Source organism: Rhea americana, unplaced genomic scaffold (genome assembly GCF_003343005.1).
Source record: "Rhea americana isolate MKP2758 unplaced genomic scaffold, rheAme1 scaffold_101, whole genome shotgun sequence".
NCBI lineage: Eukaryota > Metazoa > Chordata > Aves > Rheiformes > Rheidae > Rhea > Rhea americana.
This window is the reverse complement of record NW_028185051.1, coordinates 1,166,719-1,181,040: the sequence shown is the minus strand read 5'-3', so window position 1 is coordinate 1,181,040 and position 14,322 is coordinate 1,166,719. Positions and strand designations below refer to the sequence as shown.

General features: G+C 37.3%; 1 protein-coding gene across 2 annotated transcripts in view; it reads right to left on the bottom strand.

Annotated features, from left to right (window-relative positions):
• Positions 1-1,916: 1,916 nt before the first annotated feature.
• Positions 1,917-14,322, bottom strand: part of DYRK1A (dual specificity tyrosine phosphorylation regulated kinase 1A) — a 92,363-nt gene continuing 79,957 nt past the window's right edge. For both annotated transcript variants that reach the window (XM_085304848.1, XM_085304858.1), the window contains exons 7-12: positions 10,329-10,615; positions 7,990-8,136; positions 7,465-7,605; positions 6,879-7,185; positions 6,447-6,571; positions 1,917-5,192 (exon numbers count right to left, since the gene is read on the bottom strand). In XM_085304848.1, coding sequence (XP_085160974.1) covers positions 4,569-5,192; positions 6,447-6,571; positions 6,879-7,185; positions 7,465-7,605; positions 7,990-8,136; positions 10,329-10,615 — 1,631 coding nt within the window. In that variant the 3' untranslated portion in view covers positions 1,917-4,568. The remainder of the gene's footprint in view (positions 5,193-6,446; positions 6,572-6,878; positions 7,186-7,464; positions 7,606-7,989; positions 8,137-10,328; positions 10,616-14,322) is intronic.

The following is a 14,322-nucleotide window of genomic DNA, read 5'->3' as shown; positions in this document are numbered from 1 at the left end:
GGAGCTTGATGTTTTAACTACCACCTCTCTCTGGGCTTGTTATTCAGATCTTTAGACATGTCACAGTGACTGTTCTGGGACTGAACAACTCTGTGATGCTCTAACGCTAACATCTACCATAAAACCGTAAAAATAAGAGGACCACGTATATCTGATAGTGCTAGCATGGGGAATTGCTGAAATAAAATAAAGACTCTTAATCAATAGGGGAGAAAAAATTAGATGGTCACTGAGCAAAATAAAACCCAATTTCAAACTTTCCAACGTGAGATTGCTTCTACAGAACCTAAAAAAAAAAAAAAAAATCCAGAGATACAACAGAGGAAACTACAATTTGACAAAACATCTGTCTTCCTCTGCTTGAAAACCATAGGCTATTCCACAATTTTAATATTCTGTTCCACTCTTTAAATAAAAGTACATCACTTGCCACAGTCATGCTGGATCACATACAATTTATCCTCACAACCTCAATGCTCAGCAATAATTCTACTTTGTAATCAGTTACTCATGTTATTTCAGCCAAAAAGATACTTCCATACTATTAGAAGTTCTGTATAACAATCTTACTGAAATATATTTACTCTATAAATCAACACCGAACATATTAAACACTCAATCTCAGCATGTAATGGTTACAGATTACTTCCTTGTTATATAAGGATGCTTATGATGGGTTCCCACAGGAATTATCTTCAAAGGTATTTTAAGATCTTTCCGTTACCAAGAATAAAATATAAGCTTATTGATGGTTTAACAAAAATAATATCAGTGATAAATAATGAAGACAATTCACATCTATAGGTCAATCTAAATCATACCGTAAATCAGTCCAATTCAGACATCATTATACTTACAGGATTGAAGACTATATCCTGGAGAGCAGCAGTTCTGAAAAGGACTTAGGAATCATGATGGATAATCATCTAAATTCACAATCTTTTAATGCAAATACTGAGACTGAAAGGCTTAAAAATGCAATTCTCGGAGGTATAAACAAACAAGCAAAGATATAAACTGAAAGATTCAAGAATGTACCTGCACACGTTATATGCACACAGCRATGCTGCAACTACTACCAGAATGCTGTATGCAGTTCTTACGTCCATGCTTTAGAACGTGTTCTAAAACATTTGAAATTTCAGAAGAGCCATAAAGGTCTTACAGCAGGGGAATAAAGGAAGTCCACCTGTATAAGTTACTAAAGGTAAAGTTAGCGTATTTTTAATGTGCATAAAGTGAGAAAGTTAAAATTAAGTAGTTATTAGTTATTCTAATAGGCAGCTAGTTATCTGATGGCCAGCAGCTGTAGCTAAACAGTTCTAGAACTGAAGGACAACTAAGAGTATGGAAAGTAAACTAGCTGAATCATTCAAGAGACATGGTGAAATCCTCAAATTCAAAGAATCTGTATCAAAACTGGGTTTCTTTTTTAGAAAGTAGGTTCTAGTGCACCCAAAAGATACAGACTTCATGATGCAGAAATACTTGGATTCAATTCTAAGGATAACGGCATGCCAGTCAGATTATTTCATTATCATGGTCACTCCTGGCCTCAAAATCAGTGTCTGTAATAGATGGAAAGCTGAACTGTATATAAGAACATTCAAATTAACAAATAATAATATAAACAACTCAAAACTAAAAATACAGTCAATCAGAATCAAGCAGAGCTATGTTCATACATCAATGATTTGTATACCTTGCTGTTTCAATTAAAAACTCAAAATTACGTTATGCCTCCAACTTTTACTTTCATATTTTTAAGTCTGTTTCAATGTATCTGATATTTACATATTATACTATAATTATACCTACCATACCATGGCTTGGAGTAGGTTAATTGCATAGGAAGATTTACTATGTTTACATTTTTTCTTAAATTATTCTTTTTTTAAAAAGCACAGTAAAGAGTCTGAGGACAAATTATTCAACTGTTTATCATACATAAGACTGCATGACTATAATACAAAGGGCTTATCTTTTTCATTTAACGTTACAATATACACAGCAAGTCCGGACTAGATCTTACAATCTGAACACAGGTATTCAACCTTTCCATGCTGTTTATGTTTACAATGCACAGAAGTCCTGTAACCAAACTGTGTAGTAAAGCACACAAAACTGGACTGTAACATAACACAGTATGCAGAAGCACTGGATGAGTTCTTCTTTATGTAAATATTTTAAAATTGCTTTATTTTTTGATGCTTGCTAAGGTGTGGCAACCAGTGCACACAAAAATTACCCAGATTTCATATTACCCTTATATTCCTAGACAGCAGTAAGTACTGGATTCCTTTTTATATTGCTAAACTCAGCATCCTGTTTCTAAGGTGACAGCCTTTCAACTGCTGTGAACTTTTCTGAATTACTGAATTAAAAATAAAAAAAAAGCACTTTCATCCACAGGGTTGATGTTTCAACACAAAAGAAATATGGATCACTTGATAAAAAAGTTGTGATTTACAAAAAAATGGTAATCCCAAGTATTCACTCGCATTTACATGGTAGCTGCTGTGTTGTCACTGTAAGTATAAAAAAATTCCACCTTTTAGTCAAAAAAATGATTTAGCCACATGGAATTAACCAGTATGAACTTAGCTATTTTTCTGCTGAATTAATTTTTAAAAGGGCTTACTGGCAGAGGTAGATCACTGCTTCTGTAATATATAATGGACAAACAATGTTAATCTGGGATGGGCAATAAGTGAGTTACTCTTATTTTTTCAAATGCTTTTCACTGAGTTTTTACTCCTAAGAGAAATAAATGTTTGAATGGGCCCATAAATTTTGCAACTGCCAAGTTGACTGTGTTACATTAAGGCAGCATTACCCCAAAATTAGGCACCTGTTAAATACAGCCTGCTAACCTCAGGTCTCATGTGAGTGTTTTGCTTTACTCAGACTATTATTTTGGACCTGTTCATGCAATCATGGTCTTGCCTTCAAGTTTACAATTATGTTAATAAGGAATACAAGAATCAACTGCTGGTTTCATAGCTTCTGGATCTAGTGTCCCTTTTACTTTCAGAAGCCTGAACACATTTATAATATAACAGATGTTATAGTCTTGAAGTAGATGTCAATCTATTATGCTCAGTACACAGATTGCTGTAAATGTATTGGCTATGAATTCAACAACAGTTCCAGTTTTGTTTAAGCAATAGTACAGCCATAATTTTAACTGACATTTAAAAATGGTCTAGTTACACCTTGTGTCAAAGTGCAGAACTGCTACATTATTGGTTACAGACATCTATGTGCTATAAAAACAGCTTTGGTACAATAAATTATCAAAAAAGAAAATAAATTTTTGTAAAATTCACAGCATAATTGTGAGGCAAAAAAGCAGTCACATAAAATTCTGCATTTTTAAAAATGTTCAGGATGAACAGAAGACGTCTTTGTGCAGAAGTAATGGTGGAGAAACCACGTGCCGAGAAAAAGCAAAAGAAAAAAGTAAAAAGCAGGAAGGGACACAGTTGTAGCTATTTCCATCAAACGCAAACCACTACTCCTGTGACCTTCAACCAATAAGGAAGTCAACTTTATGACACACGCAAAGTGACCTTGCAATACCTTACAATAAGTGGGTCACAAAAGTCTATTTTAAAAGAAAGGCCTCTTGAATTACCCATTCTCTATGTTTTCAGCATTAAGGACCGTCTGCAAAAGCATGTCCAAAAGTGATTGCATCTGAAATGGTAGGCTCTTCTAACTTAAGAGTCCAAATCCATAAGGCCAAAGGTTATCCCAAAGACCACCACTCAGACCTCCCCAGGACTGGCCAGGACCGACCCGTTGATTGCTTCTCAGTGCATCTTAGTTATGAAACCAGTCATATTTCAATACTAACTGACTGTGGTCTCCAAAATATGAGACACACGGAATCCCATTACAATTGCTGCTTTGATCCTCAGTAGATTCAGATAAGGAGAGTTCTGATCACCGCCACTTAGCATGCTTAATGTGCCTTACAAACTCCATAACAACCGTCCCTTTTTACAGCTGAAGAATATATATTTGTGTAATCTGAAGGTCCCTCTTTCTTACAGTACTGCATTTCTGTGCCCATGTTTGTTTGGGGAACTTAAAAAAAATATATATTACTCCCCTCCCACCCAAAAGCTTCAAAGGGCCTTTATATAAAAGTCATGTGCAATGCCTTTAAAAAGAAACTAGTTTGCAACTACAACTAACATTTGAACAATAACCCTTCTTGAATGAGACCAAAGAAAAACCCCTCCCAAAAAAAGCTATGACTAGGTTGTGGCAAGTTAAAATGGGGGAAGCAAAAGTTGAACACCACTAAGCTATCCGTTAAGCTGGGTTCGGACATGGCTCTTAAAAAGAAAAAAAAAACAAAAACAAAAAAAAACAAACCAAAACAAAAAACTTCATTGTCCCTTTGCAATCTTTTCAAGTTTAAAAAAATAGTCAGCTTTGCCCTCCTGTAGCGGTTCAGTGAGTTTATCTCCTTCTGATTCAAGCAGCTTTGCACTTTGTTTTTGGAAAAACACCACTTCTATAAAAACACACAAGAAACAAACTTAGTTTCAGTTTAGTCACGAGCTAGCCACAGGACTTTGCTGAACACAAACTCCTGTCATGGGAGACTCTTCTCTATCAATTCCTTGCCTTCTTGCAAGGTGTCCTTCAGTCATGTAATGAGTAGGACCTGTATTAGCAGAAAACTGGTACGTCGGATGTCCAGCTATGCCAGTCTCTTGGCGCGGATTAGAGTAGACTGTTAAATTCACGTCCATAGCTCCATTTTGTCCAAAGTCCAAGGTATTAGCAGCCACTGGGCGGTTCTGATAGGCTTGATTGCCTTGGTTACCAGTAGAGGAGGAAGATGTAGAGGAAGAAGTAGTTGAGGAAGACAGGGATGTCATGGAGTGGTGACTGTGGCCCACCTCCATAGAATCCTGGGTGGAGGAGCTGTTTGTTGGAGAATTGTAGACCCTTGGCCTCGTCCGGCTACCCAAGGCTTGCTGTCCATGATGGTGGTGGTGGTGGTGGTGGTGGTGGTGGTGGTGAGAGCTATTTCCATGATGATGATGTAATGCATTCTGTTGTTGAGGGGTTACATGGAAGGTGGTTTCTTGAACTGGATGGTTTTCAACAGTGACCTGTGTAGGAGCTTCAGTGGCTGTCCAACCAAGTGGTGGAGGAAACTGTTGTCGAACCTACGGTAATAGGCAAGGTAAGATTTAAAATTCTTAATTAAATCTATCCATTTACAACAGATGAGAGAGATTAAGCTATTAATACCTCCTCTAACTATTAAAAAGTTAACCAAACCATGCAGTTGCAAAATTATTAAAGAAATGTAAGTATGCACTTAAAAAGTATTTCTAATATACTTCTCTAAACATACCTTAAGAAAAACAAACTCACATTCTGGATTTTTTAAAAAACTAACAGTTTAAGTAAGTCCTACATGTGACTCTACTGCCAAAATTACAGAAGCAGCTTTACATAATATTAGTGATAAACAACTTAGCATTTGTAAAGCGTCTAGAACAACGAGGCCCTGATGTCTGAATACAATACCAATAGGTTGCAGTTAAACAGAGAATCTTGAACAGAGTCAGTAACATTAGAAGAGTACTACTCACAGTACTGGAATAATGCAGCTGATTCAAGATTATTAAAATAGCAAGGTCTAGCTACATACTAAATTGTCTAATTGGGAGAAAAGTAAGTAACTGCATTTTTTCCTTCAACTGCAAAGCAGTAAATAAGATTTACTTTTTTTTTTTTTTTTGTAAATGTAATGCTTGGAAACTATCGCTTTACAACTGTAATTCCACATCTGTAAAAATGATGAACAGAAATGACCAATCAATATCACACTTCAGTTTCATTCTTCCAGGAATTCTTCCAAGCTAATATATACTAATTTATACTTTTTATCTGTTCTATAGTAAAATTAAAAAATTGCTAAACTATTTGTAGTTTATTAGTTCAGCTGTTACTTCTTTCCAAGAAGAGATAATGCATAAACACTATCTCAGTCTGTGATGATGTTTGTGACGTACATAAGCACTGTATGACAGAACTCCAACAGGAGTGCATGTAAGTATCAATTAGTTCCTCACTAGGTTCAAAGACAGAGAGTTTTGCATACTCTGAAGCCCTGTGTAAGGTGAAGCACTGACAGCTCCACTAACACACAAAACTTTCACCTCTGCAAAATCATGGGAAACTGTTAGAGCTACAGCCAGTATTTTTGCCTGTGTGTCTGATCTAACATACAAAGAACTATGTAGAAAAAGAACCAGCAAAAAAAGAAATCAARTTGATGGCTAGATCCATGTCTAAATGACTCTATTCCTTACATGAAAGTGTTAATTAATTTCAAGGATTTAATATAATCAGAATACAAATACTTAAAATTTGTAGAAATTAAGCAGAGAGAGCTCTACTCAAGAGTATACCTGTGGGCTGTGTGTTTCACAGTCCATAGCCTGAACAGCAGCAGTGAAGTGTCCACCACTATGTCGATGCTGGTGTGTGGGGTCTGACCGTGCCCTTCCACTGTTACTTGTTCCAGAAGATCCACCTATAAAATCATAACATGCACAACAACAGAGTTGGACGACAAAATCTCAGTAACCTGTAAAATGATGCAGCATAAAGGTATTTAAACTGCTTCAAGGTCAAAATACCAGACTTCTGATAATAACATTTTTAAATCTATTTTAATTTTTTTGTTGTAGTAGTTATCTACTGCAACTGATAAAAAATAGTTTCAATGTTTATAATTAACATATTTGCTTTTTAACAAAAAATAAGACGACAATTATCTGGGAAAGACTCTTTTAATATAATTAGGAAACAAAATTATTATCTGTTAGTGAGAAACTTGCCTGAGCTTGAAGATGTACTAGAGGTGGTTCCTGAAGACTGTGACTGCTCCATGGCAGGACTCGTGGACACACTGTTACTTGTATTTGTACCTTCGTCTGCTGTTTTCTTAAAGAAACTATGCTGTAGGGCATAGTAAGGTTGAATTCGGGTCTTAGGGTCATAATCAAGCATCCTTAAGATGAGGTCTTTGAACTTCAAGTAGTCAGCTACAGTATGACCCGATTCCCCAGCACGACGTCCACCTGGTCCTCCTGTTTCAACTCCTAGTATATTGTGAAGCTTACGAGTTCCGGGTGGTTTGTATTCCTGTCGACAAGTTAGAAATTGCTTTAAATCAAGTTAAATGTTAAGTATTGGATCTGCATAGTTTAAATAAGCCATAAAACAAAATAAATTGAAGTAAGAAACCATTCAACAGTACCGAAAATCTTATTTAATCAACCTGTCTTATCACACTGAAAATAATAAAAAACAATAAAGCTACACTTTCAGCAATGCAAAATATAAAGCAGTCAAAGGAACATCTCATTGTATTTTTATTTTTTAAGGACCGGTCCATATTCTTAGCCTCATTATGTAACCTACCCTTTTTCCATCTTTGGTCTTCTTCAAGTTCCAAGTGCCATCTGGCAACTTCTCAAAGAACTTTCTTGCTTTTGGTGCTTGGTCAAGAATGTGAGCAGGCGGTATCCCCAAAACTTCCACTATTTTATTCATTTGATCCACCTGTTCCAAACAAAGGATATTTGTAAACAGCATGTGACAGGAACTGAGCAGTCTGATGGAGTCCAATATTCTATAGAGTCGCATGGAAAGGAAATGTTAACTACCCACACAAGTTAAACTGTAAATTAATTGTGAATTTAAGAAAAATCTAATATATAGGGGAAAAAAAGTGAATAAGGAATAAGGGGGAAACCCAGAAACAGAAAATTACAACCAGGCAATTTAGACTACTGGCAAAAGACACTGTTACCATAATGCTGATGTTTATTTGTTTCAGGATTACTAGACTTCCCTAATTTATGCATTATAATTAAATAAAGCAGACCAAAGCCATGAGAATGAAAAGAAGAATCAAATTACTTTTACCATTTAATAACAGCATACCTCATTTGCCCCACTGAAAAGAGGCTCGCCAGTGTGCATCTCAACTAAAATACACCCAAGGGACCACATGTCAATTGCAAGATCATAAGGCATTCCCAGTAGCACCTCTGGTGATCGATAAAAACGACTCTGGATATATTGGTATATCTGAAATAAAAGCATTTAAAGGTAACAATACACAACATTCAAAAGCACTATTACGATTTTTTTTTAAATCACAAAACAGAATTACCATAAAACGTATCCTGTATGTAGGTAAAGCCAAAAAAAAGCTATCTGTGATACTAAAAAGGACCTACACATCAAATTGATAAAAATATTTAAATGTTAATTCTTAGGAAAATATTAGCATTTTCTCTCAAAAAAAAGTACAGAATCACTCATGATGATGGTATTTTACACTGTAGGGTTGGTTAGTGTAATCCCAGGCAATTACAGGGAATCATGCAACTATTTAAGTGTTGCATCACCCTAAGAACGTCTATTCCGCAAGCCATACCAGAATTACACAACAGTTCAGACAAATATTATAGAAAAAGATGAAAAGCCACAACTACGATGTGACCCAGGAAATGAAAAGGACAGAATAAAGACATTGCCAGRTCCCTGCCAATATCCCAAGCCCATTCAGAAATGGCAAGTCTGTTGGATGAAATTACCAGTTGATGCCAGGAACCAGGAAACAGTTCATGAAAAAAGGCAACAAAACCTCCTAAACTGTCCTGCTCTTTTCACATAGCAGAAAATTCTATCTTGACTCTTAATCTGGAGACTGGCTTAAACATAGGCTTATCAAAAACATACACCACAAACAAACAAACAGAAAAACCCAAACAGAAGTGTACTTTATATTCAAAGCTGTATGCAATTCTGCTCAGTGCTTTCCAATATAATTGATGTTTCCATACTTCTACTTAAATTAACTTTAATATGGAATTACACTAGGTTTTTGCAACTGTGCTTCTTAACATCTCAATGTTATCTTACTGTTGACCTATACAATCTAGGTCTTAGGTGCGTTCCTTTGCTCACAATGGAAAAGTTTCTAGTTCAGAGCAAAAATTCCTTTTCTTAATCCTAAATATATGCCTCACCACTGCTTGCCAACAGTTAGTCACTGATGTTTCTTAATTCCTCTCGTATAATGATCTCATCTTCATTATTACTGTTTACACTTCTRAAACTTCATCTCTTGCAGATGTTGGATATGTAAGGCAGGTCTGGTTTTGTCTTTTTAGCATCCATCTTCAAAGCATTCATACTCTTTATACACAGAACCATCACAGGTACATAGCACCTGGAAGGTTTAATACCATCTTTTCAAAGCCTTTTAGAAGTTAGACTTCYACCTACAGAAGTCTTCCTTATTCCTCTAGCTAACAATACATTTTCAGCACAAACAACTAACGCAAAGGCACCCTGAATGCAGGTGGTCACTCACACAGCCCAGGGTAACTCATTCAACCAGAAAAGAACCTATCTCTACTAGAATACAAGGCACACATTGAACAGCACACCCTGATCAAATTTCTAAGGAGCAAATTATCAGTACAAATTGAACTACTGAGGAAGATGATTATTCTCCCTAATGCAAACAGGTTTTGGCATCCAAGCAATATTTTTTAGGTTCTTAAGTCAATTTAACATTTCTCAAATCAAAAATGCAATTGCTTGCCTCCAAAGCAGATGACCAACAGGACACAATAACAAATTATTCTGACACTGACTTAATTGCATGGCTCTCACTTAATCTGAAGAACTAAGGACAGAAAGCAATTTAGCCCTTTGCCCTGGAAATGCTTTGCATGTATGTAACTCAGAGTAATAATGCCACATTACAAAATTCAGGTAATCTACAGCTGCTAAAGTGTTTGTAAAAATGGGTTTAGTCATAAGCAGTATCTTTAAGAGCCAATTACTGCAACGTTTTGATGCCCAAATACCTTCTTATCTTCAAGGCATACTAAATAGATAACACTTTAAAGTAGAAGGAAATACATTACAGAATAAGAAAATAATAAAGGAATAAGTATTTTATCTAACAGCATTTCACCGCAGCAGATTTAAGTGCTGATGTATTCTATATTACATTGCATAAAAACATAACCAAAAGGAAAAAAAGAAAAAAAAAAGATGGGAAGTTTATCAATGGTACTAAAATTCAAATTCCAATCTCCTACARAGTGTTGATCCTTACCACCATAATTGAAAATTAACTATTTCATTTAAATCATCATCTGTGAAGTTTAAACTAGCTATTCAGCTACTACGACTTAAAAATAAAAAGTTTCTCATACATATTCAATAATAGTGTGAATAGCACTTTTGCTCACACTCACCCTCTGTCCAAGTTGACAAGAACTGCCAAAATCAACAATCTTGATAGCGCTTCGTTTGGGGTTACAGAGTAGGATATTCTCAGGTTTTAGGTCACAGTGAATGATACTAAGTTCAGGAGTCGCCAGGAAAAGCAGTGCAGTGCACATCTGCTGTGCAAACTTTCGTGTCAGGTTCAGTGAGACCCCTCGGAAGTTGGTGTTGCGCAACAGGTCATACAGATTGTAGGACAGCATTTCGAAGACTAAGCAGAGATGGTTTCGGAACATAAAATGGCGCTTCAAATGCACTTTAAAAAGGGGAAGAAAATAATTAACACAGATGCTGTGAAATGACTATTAAATGCACATTACAACACAGTGCTTAAATATTTTAATCAGTCCGTAGGAAGCTGACCTGTGAATAAGATAACACATAGTTAATGTTTTTCCTAGATGTTATTTACAAAATATTGTTGCCATGTGTACGGTATGCGGGGATATTTTGCACACAGGAAGTATCCTCGGGTGTACGTCAGTGAAGCTGTATTAACCAGAAATAACTTTTCTGTCTTTTAAATTGTATTTTCAAAATAAACATATCTACTATTAAGCAAGGTAAAAAACCTCTGGATAAATAAAGAGGAGCAGCATGGCATTTCAAAAGAATTTTAATTTAATTAATTCATGCATACTGATGGAGAAATCCAACAACATTCACARCTAATCTTTGTCCCCAATAAATGATCAATAGTCCTACCTAAGTAAAAATATAAGCAAAAGAGACCAGAAGTACAAATTGCACATAATGCAACCTTTTCCACAACACACACAATCTTTTTCAGGGGAGACTTTAGYCCTTCCCTCTCATAACGATAAAACTGTATTCAAAGTCCAAGCAGACTGGACATAAGTACACATGCACCAACATCCATAACAAAAACATGTATCACACTTTAGTTTAAATTATGTATTTTAGGAATTTCCCTTAAATATACATAGAAAAGTATCTGAAAACCCACRAGTATACTGAAGTATACATTAACCCTAAATTAACACCTTTCCACTTTTCATAAAATACTYATGTAACTAAAAAAGAGAAGAAAAAAACAAAGGAAAGTGCTTCAGAAATTCAAGAGGAGAATGAAGTGAGAAGAGGAAGGAGTATCAAAGTATAAACCTACATAGATATGAGACACTGCAGTACAAGACTTAAAAACCAAATAGTCTTCCCTTGATGATTTTAATTAATAAAACTAATCAAAATTCCAAAGGCACTATATTTGTATTAATGAGGCATAATCTTAACTTATGAAAGCAATCAATCCAGTCCAAATTTAAATAATTTCATTCATGGAATAGGTGAAAATTTTGCCAAAATAATCTGTTAGAAGCGAGCAGAGTTTACCAGGCTCTTAAACATTCAGGTTAGTTGTCACAAGTAACAGAAAATTGAAATAGGCAAAATACTTCAGTCCTCAAATAGAAAGTAATATGGTCCCTTCTTTTTCATAATAAAGTCTCCAAGCAGCCCAATCATAATTCAAATTTTCARTTAAGGTAATTACTTGGTGACCCACAGAATTTTATTTTCTCCATTATTATAAGCCAGTTCTTCATGTGTCCCTCCCAGCTTTCCTGCAACAAGGCCACCGGCTTCCTCCCTGATGCCAGTTCCTACAATACTTCTAGACTGTCTGCACTTTCTCATCTTCACTTTATTCCAGTATTTGCCCACCATGAAAGCACCAGTAACCTTCATGTCCCTGTGGTCTGCCTCCAGCTGACCACAGTTCCTCCCCAGGCCACCCAAGCTTGCTGATCTTGCCAGCTTGGCCAGAACTACCACTTACTCCAGCTGATTTGCAACTACCAGCCTGCTCCTGGCCACCTAGTACCACCTGCAACTGCCACACACTGCAAATATATTGGATAAGGGTTAAACTCTCCACACCTTCCCTTCAGTGAAGGCATTACAYTTGAACATTTTTGCCCTACTCGGCCAACCATTTTCCACAAAACTTGAAGGCCATGATGCATTCTGATACCTCTATTAGATTTGGAGCTCAGACAGGTTTGAAGCTACTGGAGGAGGCTAAACTGACAGCTTAAACGCTTAAATTTTACGTCCTTAAGCAACCAGGCTATAATATATATACCCACAACCCAGTCTCTTAATTAAATCATGTTTCTCCCAAACTCTACACTTTACAGTATACACTATATTGCAATACACATAATTTGCTAAAAAAAAAAAAAAAAGTTGTTGAATTATTTTCAGCAACACTGATAAATATTTTTCAGAGAAGTGCCTAGAGATCTCAGTTTTTCAAGGACTGTTTTTGCACAGCCTGCAATACAAGATATTCATTCAAAACATTACTTGTTTGTGTTTTTTGCCCTTTACTAAGCTGATAAATTCATTAAATGCTGTAGTCAAGGAGCAACTATTCAAATATACCCTAACAGAACAAGAGATTAGTCTGAAACAAATGTAAAACTATTATAACCAGCTGTGCCTGCCTAAACAAAAGCAGTACATGATACCTCTCCACTATTCAGATTTATCAGAACATTTTTTTTTTAACCCTGCTCTATTTATACAGTCATCTCTTGTTAAAGTCTCTCAGTGAGACACGAAGTTTTGGTCAATCTCGTATTATGTAATGTTACAAAGAGACTTTTTCCATTTCAAGGGGAAAGAAGTCCAGCAAAGGGAGCAGGAGACCTGCATGGGTGAGCAAGAGAGCTCTTGGCCAAACTCAGACAGAAGAAAGTACACAGACTGTGGAAGAGGGGACMGGCTACTTGGAAGGATTACAGGAATGCAGTCAGAGTATTTAGAGATGCTGCAAGGAAGGCTAAGGCCCAGCTGGAATTAAGTCTGGCAAGGGATGTCAAGGACAACAGGAAGGGCTTCTTCAGATACATCAGCAGAAAGAGGAGGACTAGGGAAAATGTGCCCCCTAATGAATGGGGCAGGGACCCTGGTGACAAGGGGTACAGAGAAGGCAGAATTACTGAATGCTGCCTTTGCTTCAGGATTCACTGCTAAGGGCAGCCCCCAGGAATCCCAGAGCCTGGATGTGAGGGAGAAAGTCTGGAGAAGGGAAGACTTTCCTTTGGTTGAGGAGGATAGGGTCAGAGACCTTYGGGGCAAGCTGGACATCCACAAATCCATGGGCCCGGATGGGATGCACCCACGGGTACTGAGGGRAACTGGCAGATGTTGTTGCCAGGCTGCTCTCCATCATCTYTGAAAGGTCCTGGAGAACTGGAGAGGTGCCCGAGGACTGGAAGAAAGCCAATGTCACTCCAGTCTTCAAAAAGGGCAAGAAGGASGACCCAGGCAACTACAGACTGGTCAGCCTCAGCTCCATCCCTGGAAAGGGGATCGAACAACTCATTCTGGATGTCATCTCCAGACAYATGGAGGAGAAGAAGGTGATCAGGAGTAGCCAGCATGGATTCATCAAGGGGAAATCCTGCTTAACCAATCTGATGGCCTTCTCTGATGGAGTGACTGGCTGGGYAGATGAGGGGAGAGCAGTGGACATTGTGTACCTTGACTTCAGGGAGGCTTTTGACACTGTCTCCCACAACATCCTCCTAGAGAAGCTCAGCAAGTGTGGGTTAGACRAGTGGACAGTGAGGTAGATTGAGAAGTGGCTGAAAGGCAGAGCTCAGAGGGTYGTCATCAGTGGCATGGAGCCTAGTTGGAGGCCTGTGGCTAGTGGAGTTCCCCAGGGCTCAGTACTGGGTCCCATCCTGTTCAACTTKTTCATCAGTGACCTGGACGAGGGGACAGAGTGCCTCCTCAAGCAAGTTTGCTGATGATMCCAAGCTGGGARGAGTGGTTGATACACCAGAGGGCTGTGCTGCCATTCAGAGAGAYCTGGMCAGGCTGRAGAGYTGGRCRGAGAGGAACCTCCTGAGGTTCAACAAGGGCAAGTGCAGAGTCCTGCACCTAGGGAGAAATAACCCTAGGCACCAGTACAAGCTGGGGGCTGACCTTCTG